The sequence below is a fragment of the Vulpes lagopus genome, chromosome 5 (assembly GCF_018345385.1).
Source record: "Vulpes lagopus strain Blue_001 chromosome 5, ASM1834538v1, whole genome shotgun sequence".
NCBI lineage: Eukaryota > Metazoa > Chordata > Mammalia > Carnivora > Canidae > Vulpes > Vulpes lagopus.
Window position 1 is genome coordinate 110,839,839 of NC_054828.1, and position 20,544 is coordinate 110,860,382.

Consider the following 20,544-nt stretch of genomic DNA (forward strand, 5'->3'; position numbering starts at 1 on the left):
CAGAGAGATGAGGGAACTAGCATCCCAGAGCACTAGACCACATTCCTTAAATTCACCTTGCCATACTCAGGCATATCCCTAGTCCTGGCATGATGTAGAGTGTGTATTAGGGGATGGCTGTACCCTAGTGTGAGGGAAGTGTACTTCAGCCAGCCAAGGGCTAACTTTACCCATCATCCTACCCCCAGCAGTGAGTTAGTCATCAGCTCAACCATGTCAGATACATGGAGAACACCTAAGTAACTAGGTTTGTGCTACATGATATGTTAGTTGGGTAACATTACCCAAAGTAATATTAAACCTCCAATCCTCAGGGATGTACAAAAAGAAACGTATTTCTTGCCCATGTGGAATCCAAAATGAGTGTGCTAGTTGAGAGTGGCCTTTCATCTGGTCATTCTGGGTCCCAGCCTCCTTCTTCCTGTGGCTCAATCCTTTTCTCCAGTTTTAGAATCCTTTGCATTAAGACAACCAATGGAGAAAGAGCATGGAAGTATCTCACATAGGAAGACTTTTGTGAGTCATCACTTTACTCACTCTCCATTGGCTAGAACTCAGTTACATGACTATGCTTAACTGCAACGGATGCTGAGGAATATAGTCTAGCTGTGTGTCCAGAAGATGGAAAAATGGGTTTGATGGGGAGAAAATGAAAAGATATGTTAAAATGAATAAGCCAAGGAATATAGCCCCTATCTCTGAGCATCTATCAGCGTGTCACTTGAGAATACCAATTCCTTGTTTAGCTACTCTGAGCATTGATTAGTCTTTTTCTAGAACCTTCATAATTCACGGCTGAAATCAACTCCAGGACCTATTCTAAAGCATGAATATTTCATTCCCAAATTTTATGATGTAGCAAAACCTGACTTTCTTGCAGAAATCACCCTAGAATTTCCCTCACTGAATTTTTCCTTTCTAAAATCAAAACATAAACAAACAAAAGATGTTTTTGAGAAGGCTTAAAACTAGCAGGATACCATAGGATAATGGTTGGCAACTTTGGCTAAACATGATTTTTAAAATTAATTTTTGTTTGTAATGCAGAGCCCTAGGCTCCAGACATAGAAATTCTGACTCAGTAGGTCACATATTAGGCCAAGGATACATACTTTTTTAAGTTTCATAAGTTATTTTGATGTTTGACCACGTTTGGAAGTCACTGGCATAAAATGTCAGATTCAAATGTCTTGTGGGCAAAACAGGGAATTGAGTGACTAGGGAAGTATCATTGCCACATTGTCAGCAAATATATATTAAGCCCCCAACAAGCAGAGGGGAAGGAAAGGGATATGTGACCCAGGCTCTTGCCCATCACAGGGCCTGCATGCTGGGTGTGGGGAGAGACAAAGCATATGCACTGAGAGGCAAACAGCAACACATGTAGTGTTGTGCAGAGTCCAACAGCATGACCAGTGTTCAGATGGCATGGTGACCTCATGTCAGGGGGCATCTCATAGAGAACATGGATTATATCAGGAGTTAAGATGGACCTTGAGGAAAATTTAGATCATCCAAAAGTAGGAAAGGGACAAGAACATTCCAAAGAAGGCCATTGGGATTAATGGAGGCAAATAGGCAGAAATGTTTTATGGGGGTTCAACAAGAGTCATCTAGGTTGTATCAGAGAATCCTGAGCCATCTCCTTGGGAGAAGGTGAGTATGAATATTAAGACACATATTTTGGACTCTTCACTATGGGTAATGAGAGTCATTGAACATAGTGATAGGCTGGAGGATGGGAAACCAGAGCAAGGAGGCTGTTGAAAGCTCCATGGGAAACCAAATGTGAAATGCTCTGAGCATGGAAGCAGACCTTAGAAAGGAGGCAGAGGGGCTGGAGGAGAAGATGCCTCTTCTGTCACCTTCCAAATGGCACCATTGGCCCAGTACAGCCTTGGGCCAGCCCTCTAGGAAGAGGGGGAGAAATGTGGCTGGTGGCTCAGCAATGTAATGTGCAGCCAGGCATAGATACATACAAATCAAACATTCATAACTCTGAAAGGATCTGGCCCTGTTTCTTTCTCAGAAAATATCCCAGATCACTGGAGCAAGGAGTAGATTAGCAATTCTGAGCTTTAAATCCTATTTCTAACACTGATTTACTGTGACGTTTGGGACAAGTTGTTGCTTTTGATTGCTAAGTATCCACAATCAAGAGTGCAAAGCAGTGAGACCGATCCTGCCTGTGAGCCTGGTTTTAAGAAGTTGCTCAAAATGGCAATAAGTGAACCCCTTTAGAATAACAGGATATTCAGATCTGCTAAAGATTTTCTTGGTAATATCCACAGCTCAATATTCAAGTCAACATATGCACATGTTTTTATAACTCTTAGTGCCTCTGAAAATGTAGACTTAAGTTCTTGGCCCTTCTCTTCCCAAGCACAAAGTTTGGAATTTAGAAGATAACTGTGGTGCTGATATTTGAAGTAAAGTAGAATCCATTTCTATACATCTTGTTCTCTTGGATCTCATCAGTGTTCACCTCTTCCACCCTCACCTCTGTGCAGGTGATGCATAGTCCTTATCTCACCTGAGTCCCATACCTGGATTTCCAACTGCCCACACCTTCAGTATGTCCCTGTGTACATCCTGCTCCCATGAGATTCTTCTGTCCAGAGCCCTACCATTACCCTAGGCATTCAGTTATTCAAAATCTTTCTTGACTTCTCTCTCACTGCCCAGATTCAATGTTTTCCCAGTCCGTGCAATTCCAGCTCTGTGGGTGCAGAACTAAAGAAGTGTTTAGAAATCTCCTAGCCACTGAATAATACAAATCACAAGTCATCTAAATTCCTCAAGGTCAAGGTTGATGTCTTGTGTATCTCTATATTCCCAGCTGCAGAGATGATGCCTGATCTCAAAGCAGGAGCTCAAAAAATCTTTGCTCAAAGGCAGAGGGGGAGATATATGGAACTTCTAGCACTCCTGAGGAAGCACAGATTTCTAATAAAAAATATAAAACAGGAACAATGAACTAGAATCTCCCACGCTAAAGAAAAGCTTCCATTATAAAAAAAAAAAAATATCCACATTACATAGTTGTTGTTCGTTTTTTAACCAAGATGATGCCTAATAAATTTCAGTGACTTACCCGGGCCCCGCCAAGAATGTAGCCCAGTATCTACTCCACTCTACCTTTTGAAACTCAGCCCTCACAAAGCAGAGAAAGCTGCTAATTCATCTTCATTAAGATATTTCTTTATGAGAGAAAGGAACCAGCAACCACCCCTTTCCTGGGTCTTCTCACCGTGGAGACTGCCTCCATCTCTGGCACCATCTCAGCTCTCAAAGCCATAGGCTGACAGAGCAGCAAAGAGTAGAAGAGGCCAGTGTTAGAAATGTCTCTGTGTTGGAGAAATGGAGACATTCTCCACCTGAGAAAGGTGGAGTGGACATTCCGGTCTCTTGAAAAGAATGGATGCAGGTGCCATCTAGCTCTGGACAGCCTTCTAGGCCCCCAGTTGTTCCAAGAGATCCCTGGAAGAAGTGCGTTACTTTTCCTCCCTCTGGGTACTGGACACTTTTGAGCCTGTTGAGTGAGTATATTTGTACCCAGGCACCTCCCCTGCTGGGCCAGGGCTACAAAGAAGCAAGATCTACCCTTCACCTTTCCCCTCAAACCTAGGGCCCAGGAGAGCTCAATATACATAACCCAAAATGAGAAAATGAAATAGCAAAATAGGAATTTGCCAGAGAAAGGCTTCTCCCCACCCTGTAGTCTGGTGAACACTCCTGTGGCAGGCCTTGCCAATTGGTGGCCTGCCAGGGCAAATGTGGGAACCAGAACAATTAGTCACAGACAGCCAGTGCCTGGAAGCCTGGGACTGAGATTGTTGAAGAGTGTGAGTGGATTCTCTGTGCTTGCTCAGCTTGGCTGAAAACTCATTTTCTCCCCAATCTACCCCAAAGGGCTCCGTTACAGAAGCCAGTTCATTGTGAAAGATCTCCATGGCCTTGGCAACCTGGGAATCTCTCTGTATTGACTCCCCATCATGCTCTGGGTGTCATGATGCCCAGAGGGGAAACCAAGTCAGAAGATGGTAAATTACTTCTGAGGGTTGGGGCTGAGCAGGAAGAGAGGGTGTTCCCAACTACTGAGAGTGGTTTTTAATGTCCAGCCTCACTTTACTGTCCAGCCTCACTTTACAGACTTCTAGAGTCAAGCAGGGCACCCATGTCCAGCGCTGGCCATGTTGATCTCACCCAGGCTGGTCCCGGGAACCCAAAGCCGGCCACTGGCCCCTCCTCTTCAACTGGTAACTGAAGTCAATTATGCAGATAATAGGATGGATGCGGCAGGGCTTTTTCATCACATACATTATTCTAATAGAAATGCATACAGCGACCTGGTCTTTGTGACAGTCCATTTTAGAAGACTTTTGCCGAGCAAATCAAGTGCACAGTGAGAAATTGGAGAAAGCATTTTTCCTCAACAGTATCTTCCAGTTCTATCCTAAGCAGCCAGAGCCCAGACAAGCCCCAGCTGCGAAAAGGGATGCAGAACACTGCCCCCCCCCTCCCGAGCCCACTAAATGGTCCAGAGGAATCTGAGATGTGGTGCCCATCCGTTAAATAAATGCCTTTTACCCAGGCCAGCCATTCTTTCTTGCTCTCTCTCTAAAGCATTTGCTATTCCCTCAGTCCACATTCAGACACACACCTTTTTGTCAGCTACTTAAAATCATTAAGTGAACTTAATTAGGTTTGTCAATCCCTAAGGCTGCCAGGGTGGCAAATAAGGCATTATACTCAATGTCCATTAACAGTCTGTTGTCTGAGCAAGACTGCGCGTTTTTGAAGCTGTGCATGAGCAGCATCAGCGCTTCCTTTGCAGAGATCTGCCCAGTGAGTCTGGGAGACACCCAATTCCAAGGCTGTGTCCTCTAAACTGGGCCCACTGCCCCAGTGGCCACCACCCCCCCAACTCCCCAGGCCAGTTTTCAATAGGCCTGTCTGTAAAGCTGAGCAAGATAGAGTCAAGGGGTACATTCTTTGTGCGAAGACAGGCTCCAACCACGATCTCTAGCCAAGTCTGTTTTATCAACAAGTTCCAAACCCCACCAGCTGGAAATAAAGAGAAAAAGCAACAATAATCCTTGCAATCAAAAGTGTCTTATTTGGAAAGATGGAAAGAGCTGAGCAGGTGTGAACTATTGAGGGGCAGGGAGTGAAATCAATTGCTAAAGGCTAGAGGAGCTCAGCTGCCATGTTCTTAAATAGCACAAATCAGTGAGGGAGCTGGAGGTCCCCCAAAGAGCTCACTCTTCCCTTCTCCTTGACCAGGCTGCCCATGAAGAGGGAGGGTTAAGTTCTTCTAGCTACAGGGGCTCAGCTTTCTTTCTCCACATGGAGCTAAGGCTTTAGGATAAAGTGCAGTAGAATAACCTATATGTTTATTAGAACCACCTGACCCCCATAATCCTGGCAGTAATGTGGATTCCTTGCCTTCCCTTAGGCCCAGAGCAGTCTAACTGGTGCATGCTAGAACTTTCCCCAATCCTAGAACAGTCTAATTGGTGGATGCTAGAACTTTCTCTCAGCCTCAGAGCACTCCACCTGGTATATATTAGAACTCAAGACCCGAGGCTGCAACTGACCCTGGAGATGACTTGGTATCTGTTCCTTTGGGGGAGCACAACAGGAAAGACTGGTTGTATCTGAAAGACCGAGAGCCTCGAGGATGTCTCACCCATCTTCAGCAGGTTGGGGGGAAGCAGAGCCAGGAGCAATCTCTTCTTCACCTAAGGTTCAGCTGAAGACGTACAACTAAGTACCATTGAAAGCAGAGAATCCTGAATCTCCTGAATGTGGGGGGCCCTGATAGCCACCCAGCCCCTTGGCTAGTGCCCCCACAGAACAGAAACCTCCCTAAGGGGAGGTGGGCGGGGGGTGGGGGTGACTGGGTGACGGGCACTTAGGGGGGCACTTGATGGGATAAGCACTGGGTGTTATTCTATATATTGGCAAATTGAACACCAATAAAAAATAAATTTACAAAGAAAGAAAAAAGAACAGAAACTCCTAGATGGGTCCTGCTGTCCCCTCCCTGCCCCAACACCTGCCATCCCCAGACCCCATACACAGAATGCCTCTGCTTCACCCCTGCCCTCCTTCACACCTGCCATCCCCAGACCCCATACACAGAATGCCTCTGCTTCACTCCTGCCCTCCCCCCACCCTCATGCCACCCATCCCCTCCTTGCAGCCTCTAGAGTCTGGAGCATTTGAGGCAGGGTTGGCAGGGTGGCCTTTGGGGTGGACGGAGGCAGCAGTGCATGTTTACATCTGACTCGACATCTGATTGAGTCTTCCCTGATTGTTAGGAGTGTTCCTGACTCCAACTATGTGCAATTCCCTGTGTCAATCAAACTCTTTTAAACAGCAGCTGCCACTGCTGTTGCCTTGCAGAGCACTTTAGAAACTCTTCTATTTAGAGACCATTCCAGCCCCAGCCTGCATCATGCCATCCATGCTAAGAGGCCCAGTGGCGGGTTGAGAACCTTGCAGCCCTAATCTCTCAGTAATGAATGAAGGCAGAGAGGAGGGAGAGAGAGCAGAGAGGGGAAGAGAGCCATGCAGTCTCCCTGCAAAGGTACAGTCAGGGCAAAACAGGGTTTTTGTCCCTCTCCTCCATGCTAAGTGGGCACACGCAGGTAGTTCATTCACTCTGGTACCCCAGGCCACCTGGAAGGTATGTTGGTGATGCTCAGCACCTGGCCTGACCCCTCAGCATGTGGATGATGGATTAGGAGGTGGTGACCCAGAGTGGAGAAATCAGAAAGGTGGGCTGTGGGGCTCTTACCCACTACTCTTCCACCCAGGGATGTGATTCTTGCTAGTCATCATCCCCACATGGCCCTGTGCACCTGTTCTCCTGCTGCCTGTGAACAGCATCTCTCTCACCCTGGCAACTGCTGTAAACAGAACAAGATGACAGCATTAGGGCCCCTGTTTGCCTCCCGAGAATCCCAGGCCCGGCGGGGCCCCAGGTTACACTGGCTTGAGCTGGGAGCTCATCCAAGGACCATGTCCACTGGGATAATCTAAGGAAACCATGACCTTCCCGAAGCTCATGGAGAAGCCTGATGCTGTGTGTGATACACACATGCCGCTCCCCATCTTTGCATCCTTCCACACCCCTCACATAGAGCCACGAGGGCCCTGCCCTGCTCTGAGCTATCCCCCACTCTAGTTCATCCGGTGCAGATGCCCTCTTCTCACATCTACATATCTGAGTCCTCACCTTCCTTCAAAACCAACTTAAATGCTACCTTCTCTGTGAAGAGACCTCAGTGGGTTTGCTGTTAATATTTACAGACTGCTCTACGTTGGTTACAGACACTCCCACTCATATTAAATAATTCAGAGTCGAATTATTTAATATTTAACAATGGTTGGGCGCTGCATGGAGCAGCCCCAATGGAGACTGATGGTGGATGAGACACCAGATCCTTGAGATCCCCCTCACTGTGCAAGGGGTTGACCTTTTAGTTGCTGAATAATGGGAGAAACTAGGGGTACCAGGGAAGGAGCCAGGTTGCCTGAGACAACAAGCAGGGGACACTTAGGGACAGTTGCTCTTTATCAGTTGGTACAGAAGCATTCTAATATTTTAATAATGACTTTGCCTCTGCCAGGGAGTGCCCACTGATTATCAAGCCTACCCATTTTTGCCTACCCTCAATGCCAAAAAGTGAAGGAGGTCTCCTCAGAGTTTCAGGGAGTCCTGGAGCCAAGCCCGAAACTGCAAAATGGGTTAACATATGGAACAACCCCTCAGGAAGAGAAGTGCTCTGTGTGGGTGAAGTAGGGGGAGCTGTAGACTGCTCCCCTCTCACAACTAACTGCTCTGGGATCGGGGAAGACTGACACAAAGTACAGCAATGAACCAGCCATCGGTACATGTCCACCATGCTACGTCCTGACAGGTGACCAACCCACACTGTTCCTTACACACACTCCTCTTAACACACATACAGGTTCTGGCTGCAGATTGTTGCGTGGTGGGGGCAAGGATCCAGAGCCACCGTGGCTTTTGACAATATCTCCATCAGCCTGGACTGCTACCTCACCAGTGAGTTCACCCTGTCCCTGGCACTTGCTCCCAACCCAGACAACCCCAGGCCCCACTATCCCTCTGTAACCTAAGCCCACTTGCCTGTCCCACCTCCCCCGGGGCATCCTCCTCTCTCTCCCTTAGACCAAGTCTCCCTTAACTCAGCCCATGGGCTCTTCTCTTTTCTAGTCAGTGGGGAGGAGAAGATGCCACAGAATACAGCACCCAAATCAAGAAATCTATTTGAGAGAAACCCAAACAAGGACCCGAGACCCTGGGAAAATGCAAGAGAGACCCCCGTCTTTGACCCTACAGGTAAGGGCTCAACTTACAAATTTGAGCAAAGTCACTTTTTTGGTTGCAAAAGGCAGAAGAAAGATAAGGGCTGTGATTGTGGTGGGGAGTTGTGTTTAAAGACTATAACAGTCAACTTTTAAAAGGAACATCATCCATACCCTGGCTATGGGGCTGTAAGAGGAGGTTGTTTTGGGGTGTCTTATTACCTGGCCAAATGGAGCGTCTGGAAGTTGTGCAAAGGAGCAACTCTCCTCCATGCCTGGGGAATACCCAGGCACCAATACGGGAGAACCAAGCTGATCTTTCCCCAAACTTGGTCTCTTGATATCACTCCCCATCTACTGAACAGAGCAAACCTTATGTCAGATTTCTTCCTCTCATAAAGAGGGTTGGGCCCCAAACCAGCATTATTTGTTGCTCAGAGCCAGGCTAGCCCATCATGAGGAAAGGCACAAAAGCTTCAGGTTCAACACATCTCCTCAAAGCTTGGCTCCCCTCCAAAGCTATTTGACTCCACATCTTCCAGGCTAAAAGACTTCTCTCATAGAGACTCTTGCTGCTTCAAACACAGGCTTCTTCAGCCTCTGGCCCTAAACCATGGTGTGACTTCACAGCTATTCTTTGTGCCAGGAGGAAGTCTCTCAGAATCAGTCCCCAAAGCCAGTATGATGTTCTTTAACAGTTATTAGACCTGTGAGACTGGCCCCAGAGAAGCTGGGGCCTGATACCAGCAGGTCAAGGGGTTCAAATCCCCAACTGGGCATGGGCACCTGGGTATGGGAGTAAAGTAATTAACCTGGAGAAGCAGGTGTACAACACTGTCCACCCATACAATGGACACCCATATACTCTGTTCTATAAAAGATCACTCTATTAAAATAACAATAGATAAATGAGAAATGTCTAATTTCTACTTTCATATGAAATCCTTGTTTAGTGAAAAGTCCAAAAAAAAAAAAAAAGAGAGAGAGAGACTTTTACCTTCACACTAAATTCATTGACTCTCAACTTATTATGTAAATATTAGCCTTGCTTTATCTTTGAAGAAAGAAACCCCTTCCTCTCTCTGCCTGGAAAGCTGCCCCAGGTGTAGTTCTCTCTGTCCCTGATTCCTGCCTGATTCAATCTAGCGGCCAGACCAGGGGAAAGAGTTCATTGCTTTTCCCCTCACCTCTCACCTCTCCCCTCTTCACCTTTAACTAGAACCTCAAAACACATTTTCATTTTTCCACATGAGGGGGAACCTGTCACCTGTCTCTATTTCCCTACTCTGCCTCATTGTTCATGAAAAAGTGAGGGAGGTGCCTTCCATCCATGGGTCACTGCCCCTCCCCGCCACCCCACCCTGGTGTCAGACCTCCAGGACTCCCTAGGCCCTGGTCAGCCACTGCCTCCCTGCGATGCACTCAGGACACATTGAGCAAACATCGTGGCAAGCCCGGGCCCCACCTCACCACCAGCACTGATTACATGGCAGGGGCTCCTGAAACATGTATCGACTGATGTGGGGGCTCCAGAAACATGTGTCGACTGATGTGGGGGCGGAGGGAGGCAGGTTGGGGTGGGTGGCGCTTGAGGCTTCAACTCAGTTCTCAGATACTGGCAACCAGCACTCAGGAGTAGCCATCCACCCGCCCTGACTCCCGGTTTATTGCCATGTAACTCCCACTGTCCCTAAAAGGCTCATCAACGAGGGTCTGCCACTTAGACTAATGAAATCACGCGGCGGCTGGAAAGCGCTGACCCTCCCCACCTCCCCACCAAATAAAATCAGAAGCGAGGGGCTGCTGAAGAGGCTGGAGCTTCCTCGGCTGCCCAACCCAGCCACAGAGCAGAAGGGACAGGCAGGGGGCTGTGGGTCAGCATTCTGCCTCCAGATCCCCTTCCGAAAGGACCCCAACTCCAAGGGAAGAGGCCACTGAGGCAAATATACCCCCAAGCAGCCTCAGTGGGCTTTCCCAGGATCTCACTCTTGCAGAGGAGCAAGAGGGGAGAGAGAAGTTGAGGCAGGCTCCCAGCCCCTGCGCCTGCTGAAAGATGTCCCAATCCCACCACGCTGCCCACCCCTAGCACCTTCTGATTCATCAGCAGAAGGAGGAACAGGGTTGCCTTTCCCCACCCCCCACAGGACATAGTCCATCATGCCCCTTGGCTCCACTTGGCCAGGACTCAGCCTCATGGTCGGGAGAACAGGCCACCCTGGAACTGTGCTAAGGCCTTCCCTCACCTAGCTTTCATCTAGACCTACACACAGTCCTTGCACAATTCCTCTGTGGCCAGTCACCTGCTCAGAGATGCTGAGCTGAACAAAACCCAGGTCAGGTGTTCAAAGAACTCCCAGTCTATAAGAAGAGAGCACAGGTAGAAGGAGAGGAGTGGCCTGTGAACCAGCAGGTCATGGCCCACAAGGTGAAGCATAACCCAGCTCAGAGCTTCTGCCTGGGAGGAACTCTAGAGAAGAAGGGAGGGCTGTGGTGGGAGGGGGCTGGGAAGGGAAGAGCTATCAAGGAGCACGCATGCCTGACGCTGGGCAGGAGTGTTACACACACAACCCATCCAGACCTCACTCTGGCCGGGGATATGTGCTGTCATTACCACCGTGGGATGAGAAGATGAGTCCCGCAGTTGGTAGGGAATGGAGCCAGGATGTGACCCTGAAGTCTACATTCTTTCAGCCAACTAGGCCACTTCGGGTATCCAGGTTCAGAGATAAACACAAAAAATGGAAAGAGCAGGGGAGCATCCTAGTCAAAAGGCCGTGCGTGTCCGGTAAGCACATTAGAGCCCAGCCTTCCAACAAAGGATGGAGGAGACAAAATAACAAGATTTCCTTCCCAAAGTTCAGCGCTGTCAGTCTCTGCTGGACTGGAACAGGGGCGGCTGGTGGCATTTCAGCTTTACCTCCTGGCAGGTGCTAGAGCAGCTCCAAAGGTTACACTGGATCTTTTGAAAACAGTCACTCACAAAACATCCAGACCTCCCTAAACACTCTGCATGTCCCCTAGGTCAGCCCCATGACGAGGCCGTGATCTCCGGGTCTGGGGGTCCCCTCACCTCCAAGCCCACCGGGCAGACCTGAGCCACTGGAGCCTAGATAGGCAGGGAGAAGCCTGTCCAGGTGCTTTGTGAAGCATTCTCGGAAGCCTGAGTCACTTTAGCTAATCAGATGAAGAAACAGAGAGAAAATGGGGCAAGTATTAAGTCTGGGAAAATTACATTTGTCAGCTTTGCACATACAATTACACTAACCAAATGCTTAGGATAATGCAATCACGAGGATGCAGAGTTTCTCTCTCTCTCTCTCTCTCTCTCTCTCTCTCTCTCTCTCTCTCTCTTTCTCTTTCTCTCGACAGTAATGAATGTGCAAGCCAGTTCTGCCACCCTCCCTACAAAGCCCAGATAAGGGACAGGCAGGACCCTGAAGGCCCATGACCCTTCCTCAGCTTCCTTACCCTGCTCTTCTCCTGTGAGCTCACACATTGTGTAGGGAGGACAGACGGAGTCAGCTCAGAGTATGTAAGAACCAGCCCAAACCTTGGGCCCAACCCACAGGAGTCTGGAACTAATGGAGCCCTGGCATCAAACCACAATCTTACCTCTGAGTTGGTTAGTGACAGTTGGTTTACTATTCTCTGAGTACACATCTCTTGCCAAAGGCTGGGGGGACAGTTAAAACTGTGTAGGATCACGGAATGAGCACTGGACCAGGAGTCAGAAGCCCTGTGTACAATCCTGGCAGGCCTGCACTAGCAAGCTGTGGTCCTGGGGTGGGTCCTGCCTCTGTCTGTCTTCTCTCTCCTCTTCTGACCACTGGAGCAGGTCAGCAAACCCACAAGTAGCAGAGCTCAGTGGAGACGTGCTCATGTCAACACGGACAAAGGCAAGGAAATTACTTCTTTTCGTAGTCGAGTTTAAAGTAGATAATCTCCAGGTCCCTCCCCATCACCAGCCTCATGGTTTTAAGGGCTGAAGGGATATGGCGTGAGAGAGCCAGAGCTATCTTGGCCCATCTCTCTAATTAACCCATGACACTGCTAATGCGCCCAGGAGAAAGGGTGACAGACTGTCCATTTCCACACATGCTCCTATGATTCAAGAACAGATGCCAATTTCAATGAGAAAGTTTTATGTGTTTCATATAAATTGATTGAGTCTATTTCTGCTAAATGCATTATCCATTCACCACAGAACAACTATTAGAGTTAATAGAATTTGTAGCTAGAGCCATTATGGTCCAAGCATGCCCTTCTGGGGATGACGGCATTGTTGCAAGGCACGCTTGCCAAGGGTCTGGCCCCCTCGCTCTGAACCTGTCTTCTCATTTCTACCAGAGCCTTCTGCACTCGGGCGCTGCAGACCCGGCCAGGTTCACTTCAGCGGCACAACCAAATAGTGAGGATTGACCTCGTTCTTGAACAAATAAATGTATTCTAATCCAATCCCAAACAAATCATAGCAGCCTATCACTTGTTGGCACCTCAGACAACTACCTAGCTTGAGGAAGCTGGGATCCTGCTTTAGCCTGAGCTCTTTGCTGCATGCCAGTTTGGGAGGCAGGAAGCCCTAAGGCATGGGGAGGGCAGGAAACAAGTAAGGGTAGAGGTGCCGGGGAGCCCCACTCACCCTGGGGGGACTCCAGTTGGACTCTTGGGGTCAGTGTATCATTAACAGCTTTCCCCTGAGATGCCCACTGTCAGAACCTGGGGCTTCCTAGTGCAGCAGGGACCCAGATCACCCCCAAGCTCTCTCCACGTGTCCTCATACCATCTGCTTCTGGTCACCTTGCTAGGGCAGGGAGGACCCTGCCAGAAATGCTGCTTCCTAGTCCCTAGTGGAATCTGAATGTCTAGGAAGGAGAGGCCACACTCTGCATTTTTTAGGAGACTCTCAAGGAAAGCCTGATTTAAAAGATAGTTTATCAACTGCAAAGGGCAGCCTGACCTCTTTAAAACAGACGAGGAGCCTAGGCCTGGGGAAGATGGGGACTGGTTCAGAGTCACATGGAATGCTTTTAAGTTTTAATCTCTCAAACAGCAAAGCATGTTGTAATCTCCTCTTTTTTTATTTTTTTAAAGGTTTTATTTATATATTCATGGAAGACACAGAGAGAGAGGCAGAGACATAGGCACAGGGAGAAGCAGGTTCCCTGCGGGGAGCCCGATGCGGGACTCCATCCTAGAACCCTGGGATCAAGCCCTGAGCCAAAGCAGACGCTCAGCCACTGAGCGACCCAGGCATCCCCTCTTTACACACCTAAAAACCACCAGTCACTGGGCATGCTGGGTGTCAGGAACTGTCCTGGGCTCTTTTGTCTTCATGATCTCACTAGTTGGCACTATAATACAATCCCTCTATTACAGCTGAGGGAGCAGGCCCCCAGAGGATAACTTGCCTGAAGTTATACAACTTGTGTATAAGGCTTAAAAACATGGTCTTTTGAGAAATCATATGGAAAAGTTAAGCTTTGTGAGCCACGTAACATTTAGAAGGGCAAATTGTGATACATCTTCAAGGAATCCTACTTCAAGATTCTAGAGGAATCTTGTCTCTGAAAATACCTTTGTTTCTAAAGTTTTTGCTTAAAGCACCTTCACTGTTATTCAAAACGGCACACCAGGCACACATGTACCACACATACACACACACACACACACACACACGCACGCACACATAAGGAAGCTGATAATTGCAGCTAACTGGCACCCCTCTGTGCACCCTGATCCTCATGGGTGCCCATGGAATACCCTTTTGTCAGCACCCATTCGACTGGAGGAAACAATTTAAGATTTGAGCAGGCACGGGCCACAGATAGAATCCTTGGGACTCCTTTGGGTGGCTGGCCATTTTTTCCTGTTCAACTGTTGGCTTTTTAACCAAGCGTTATGTGTTCTCTCTTAATTTACTAATTTTAGATTATCACCTATTTATAGCAAGAGAACTAGGGATGACTCATGAAGCACCAGCCTTAACAAGGCTTGTGGGCCTCCAGTCCTGGTGGCAGGTCCAGTGCCCTCCCAATTACAATGTCACTCTTCATTTGAGAGTGTCTCCCTTCCCTCCCTGGGAGCTAACACAGCCGTGCTCCTGGAAGAGAGGTACGTGGAACTAAGTCGTGATTCATGATGCCCATTACTGACGCTAATGAGTCTCTTCCAGGGAGAGAGGTTTTATACATTGGAGACCCAGTTGGCACCCCCAAGAGGTGGCCTGCGTGGTGGCCGAGAGAGAGAAGGCACATCCACGGCCCCCAGTGGCAGTACAGGGTGGAAGCGGAAGGCCGAGTAGGAGGCTCGCTCCCCCGACAGAGCCCCCACCAGCAACAGCTTCCAGGGCGAATATACCACATTATAGGCTGTCCCCTTAGATCTGTACATGGTCACTAAGCATGTTCAGCTTCTTTCATTGGGTCCTTACAGACCCCCAAGCTCCCCGAGGATAGACATCACTATCAGAAAGTGACGATGGCATCACAGTTTGTTTGTTTGTTATTGAAGCATAGTTGATAGATGTGACATTAGTTTCAGGCGTACAACACAGTGAGTCAGCAAATATACGTTCTGCTGTGCTCACACAAGTGTAGCTCCTATCTGGCACCACACAACACTGTCATAATACTATTAAGTCTATTCCCTATGCTGTACCTCTCTCTCCTCCTTATGACTTATTCATTCCACGACTGGAACCCTGCACCTCCCACGCTGTTTCATCCACTCTGAGTCTGCTATGCTTTTCAAGAGCACAGACTACCTGTATTCAAGTCCCAGCTATGCCACTTACTTTAAGCCACTTCCTTCTTTTTTGTGTGCCTTTCCTTCCCCACATTAAAAAAAAAAAAATGGTGCCTTTATCATTAGTGCATAGGCTTGATAAAAGGATTAGATGAGTGAATGCCTGTCCCAGGCTGAAAGAGGAGCAGGACACAGTGAGCTGTGTGAGCCATTAATATTTTCCTCATTTCAGAAGTGAGGAGATAGCATCAGAAAGGTTGTGTGACTTGTCCCACCAATTGAGTGCAGAGCCAGGATCCAGACTCAAGCTGCTCGCTCCAAGGTCTTACCACTGTAACCCCATTCCCACTGCGAACAATCCCAAATATCACCCAGCTACTGGCAAGGGAGAAGCTCTAGCTGCATCCAGGTCAACCAGTTTTCTCTTTCCAACTCAGGAGACCCAACTCAGCATTCAACACAGAAAACATCATTGCTTTCTAGTCAGTGTTTTTAGAATTCCCTGAATCCCAATCCTTAAAAAAAAATCATGGGAGCCTGAGTTCAGTTCAACAAGCTTAATGAGCATGTGCCATATGCCTGCACTGTGCCAAGCCCTGTGCTGGGTACCTCGGGACCTGCAACTGGGAATGAGCCAAAATGCCACTCTTTAAAAATGCACCACCCAGAGTTGGGTCCACATAAACCTGGTATGAAACCACTGCTCTCTCAGCACATGGGAGATTCTGGTTCCCTTTCCAATTTCTAACTCTTATTGCATCTGGAATTAGAACACGTCCCCCCACTCCATGGCTCTGACTTCATCCTGTGCTGGATGGTGAGGAGGTCTCCATCCACGATTGGTGCATTGCAGATTCTACTGAAATGATCATTATTTTTTAAAAGAAATCTAGTGTCCTTTGAGAAAGGAAAGAATCTATGCTGTTACTGCAGAACTTCCCAACCTTGTGTCCCACTGGAGAAACAGCACAGTATCATCCAGCTCTGATGGACTCAAAACCACCTCATGAACAGCCAGTCTAATGCTACATGGTGTTTGAAATCATGGTAAAGCTACAGACAAAATGCCTTAACACCAAGCCATGGCTCCTGTTAGCAGAAGAGAGGATTCACTGCCTTTCTCTCTCCTGAATGGCCTAAGAAAACATGTTGCTTTTACCCATTTGTTTCAGTGAAAGGTTGCATATGTGGGAGACAACAAATGATCCAAGAACTCTGGTCTCAGCATGGCTTGATTAAGATCATTTAGCTCCAAGACCAGCAGAACACAAAAGGCCCCTCCATCAGTGCAAATACATTAAGCATTTGTTTGAGGGGGAAGACCACTTTTAATTATCACCCTACTCCCAGACTTGCTGGTTCAGCCTGCAAAACAACCCTGCATCCCCTTGGAGCCTATTCAGATTTCTGCTTGTTGCAGCAAAGCTTCAGTGGTCCTGGGCAGAGAGATGTTTTGTTTTGTTTTGTTTTTGTTTTGTTTTGTTTTGTTTTGTTTTGTTTTGTTTTAATTCATCTGGGCCTAGAGCTGGACAGAGGAACTATGAGGAGAAAGGCTGAAATACTAACTCTAGATCACATAAAGGGATCCTCCCCACTTGCTGCTCCATTGGCAAGAGAAAAAGGAACAAGAGGTGGAATCACCCTAGCCATCACCGAATCGAGGAGGAGACAGAAGACACCCAGAAGAATACAGCCTAGCCAGGGCCCTCCACACTGGGTGCTTACACAGAAGATGAGGAAGCCAGAGAAAGTCCTGGTGTGGAGTTTTGGGGTGGCTAGATAGTGATCTATTACCTTATAACAAGTTATCATAAATGCAGCAGCTTAAAACAACACACATGTGTTATATTAGTTTCTGTGGGTCAAGAAACTAAGCACAGTTCAGCTGGGTTTTCTGCTTTATAATTTCTCATATGGTTGCAATCCAGGTGTTAGCTAAGGCTGGGTCTCATCTGAAAGCCCAACCAGGGAAGGTGTCCCTCCCAAGTTCACATGATTGTGGCAGTTCTTGAGACACCTGGAAAGAGAGGAGGAGGAAGGAGAAAGAGAAAGACAATCTGCAAGCAAAATGAAAGTTACAATCTTATGTAATGTAATCATGAAAATGACATCCCATCACCATTACCATATTCTATTGCTTAGAAGCAATACACAGGTCTCACCCATACTCAGGGAGGAGACTAAGGAAGGTCTGACTACCAGGACACAGAGATCAATGGGGATCTCCTTAGAACCTACTTGCAGTGGGCTTCTGTGTGACAGAGATCACCCAACTACCAGGAAGCTTTGAGAACTCATGGTGGAGGCTGATGGCAAGAGTTCCTGAAAGTGCTCTCAAGCCTATCAGACACTTAAATATTCACAAAATACCTACTAAGTGCCAGTCCATAGCAAGATCATAAATGGTTTGGTCAAGAATCCTGAAGACTAAGGTTCTAGCTTTGCAATTTGAGTAGAATCAAATATTCTGGGCCCCAATTTCTTCCTTCATGTGTACAGCAGGGATAACAGTTATCTGCCACAGTTCTTTCTCAGAGCAGCTATTGTAGTGAACAAATGCACTCACTTCTAGCAGGCTTTAAAAATATACTAATATAAAATGTAGTTGTGATGTTGTTATTAACATTATTATTAAAATATATAAGGAAAAAGATTGGGCCAGTTCGCTCATCCCTCCATATGTTGTCTTCTATAAATTTTCAGTGTATTTACAATCATCCTCCTCCCCAAATTATGAGCCACGCACCTTTGATAATATGTAAGTGTGTGTTCTGAATATATTTTTCCTTGAATTCTTTTGCAAAAGTTTCAAGCAAATCCCAGCTCTGCATTCTTAAAACTAAAAAGAGGAAGGGCAGTATTTTGCACTGTGGGTCCTCTTGTTCAATCAACACAGTTCATCTTCAATTTGCAGATGAAACCCTCAAACTTCATTTGGGGGAAATGAATGACTTTTGTGGGGCCATAGAGGATTGCCCCATGAAGACCCACTCACCGATATAAATTGAAAGAGGATTTTTAGTCTTTTAAAGCTTGTCAAGATCTCAGTCATAATGGGGCCTCCAGAACTTTCTCCAGGAACAGCTTTTTAAACAAATCCTGGGAGATTAGATCTGAGAGGCCTGATTTGGTTTTTATAGAGAATATTGACAGTATCTTCATAATAATGTGAGCACAGTTTACACATTTAGTTATTATTTTTTAAGTGACTGACAAATTGATCCTATTCCAGGATTAATGTTAACAAGTGAGGAAAATAAGCACAGCTTGGGCTTGTCCAACAACCTAACAGAATCAGGAAAACACTCCGGGGCCTCAGTTGAGCTTCCTAGAACATTTCCTCAACTGGCTTTATGACTTTGATCCTCCTAACTAGTCCATACAGTCTATCAATTGATAGTTTCCATCAGTCATCAGGTCAGTAGAGTGTCCATATTGCTAAGGGATAGGATTCAAGTATTCTTCTTTTTTTTTAAGATTTTATTTATTTATTCATGAGAGACACAGAGAGAGAGAGAGAGAGAGAGAGAGGCAGAGACATAGGCAGAGGGAGAAGCAGGCTCCATGCAGGGAGCCCGATGTGGGACTCGATCCCAGGTCTCCAGGATCAGGCCCTGGGCCGAAGGCAGGAGCTAAACTGCTGAGCCACCCAGGCTGCCCTCAAGTGTTCTCTTAAAGACTGTGGGGCTCCCTACATTTCAGTAATGTGGGTGTGGTTATATGTATAGGAGTGTGTGCTGGTATGTGTGTGAATGACTATGTGAAGATGTGTGATGTCTCTTCAGGACCCTACCCCTTTCTGTTGTGCAGTTGTGGCTAAGAGACAAAATACCTTTCAACAAACACCTGTTTATACCACCAGGACTACCCTGGCTCTTTCCAACCTATATTGCTCTAATTCTACTACAAGAACACAAGGGGCCAATAGTGTTCCCACCAAACCACACACAGTACCCTCAGCATGCATGATTTCCTCCTTCTGATCCCTCAAGTGGATTTGAGGGCTGGTATTTGACCTACCCTCTTCTATCTCTCTTGTTTTGTTTTTCACTCAACAAAGGCTTATTAACTTCCTTCTTCATGACTGGCACTGCTTTAGGTCCTGGAGACAAAGCAGTGAACTAAATCAACTAAGCCTCACTTAGCCTCATAAAGTTTATACACCAGAGAGGTGACAGACAACAAACAAGTATACAGGTGATATATTTCAAATAGTGATGTTTTGTGAAGAAAATAAAGCAATTTAAGTAGACAAGTGACAGTGGCAGAGCGTATGTGGTGTGTGCATATGTGCCATAATGATAGGGGTGTTAACAGAGAAGACTTCAGGTTCCTTCAAGTATGCGTCAGAGCAGAACCAGATAATAATATTTGTTACTAACATTAAGGTCCTACTTTTTACCCCTAGGCTAACGCAGCCTGGGAAAACCTCCAAGGCCCTCGTGATGTAGCTACAACTCTCATAAACACTAAAGGCCTTGACCAAGAACTGTGTATAGATATAGCTGAGGGTGGGTGAAGAAAGGGGAGCATGCCAGGGCTGACCAGGCCAGGACGAGGGAGTGACCCTGATGCCTGGTTCCCCACCAACATCGCTATTTGAGGGATAGCAGCAAGAGTCTCTCTCTGGTCATTGGTTTTTTTACCTCAAGCAGGTGGGAGATCTTGATTCTAGAAGTGTCCATTCAAGAAGGACAAACATTATATGGTCTCATTCATTTGGGGAATATAAAAAATAGTGAAAGGGAATAAAGGGGAAAGGAGGAAAAATGAGTGGGAAATATCAGAAAGGGAGACAGAACATGAGAGACTCCTAACTCTGGGAAATGAACTAGGGGTGGTAGAAAGGGAGGTGGGCAGGGGGTGGGGGTGACTGGGTGACAGGCACTGAGTGGGGCACTTGATGGGATGAGCACTGGGTGTTATTCTATATGTTGGCAAATTGAACACCAATAAAAAATAAATTTATAAAAAAATAGAAGTGTTCATTCAGATTGAAGTAGGACCCAGACAATGGCTGGGAGCCCAAGGAGGGGTCCAGTCCCATAACAAAAAGCACTTTATAGATGATTGCTGACATTAGTTTGGTGGTCCTATACATGACTAGTGTCGTTAACTGAGTGCCTGATGATGGGGTGATACACATCTCTGTGATCTTCTTGGCCTTTTTCCATGCTTGTTTCTTAAGATGCTGTATCTCAGGCCACCATGGGGGCATCATAGGCAGGAATAAGAAAGAAGTGTCTCTTCTCCCTCTTCTCTCTAGCCCTCTCACTCAGATACATTGTCTTCTCTTCTTGGTCCACCATTTAGTCCTATTTCTTCCACCACTACTCTCCCTTTTGCCCTTGACATTTGGATTTTCCACCTCTCAGGTATCCTTCTTTCCAATTCCCAAGAGGGTCCAAGACCCAGACCCAGAAATCAGGACATTTGTTCTTTCTAGTTCCAAATCACTTG

General features: G+C 47.0%; 1 protein-coding gene across 1 annotated transcript in view; it reads left to right on the top strand.

The window, feature by feature from the left end:
• The window catches only part of ALK (ALK receptor tyrosine kinase), a 677,634-nt gene that overhangs the window by 593,888 nt on the left and 63,202 nt on the right, over positions 1 to 20,544 (top strand). The window contains exons 10-11 of the mRNA XM_041756066.1: positions 7,983 to 8,077; positions 8,249 to 8,374. Coding sequence (XP_041612000.1) covers positions 7,983 to 8,077; positions 8,249 to 8,374 — 221 coding nt within the window. The remainder of the gene's footprint in view (positions 1 to 7,982; positions 8,078 to 8,248; positions 8,375 to 20,544) is intronic.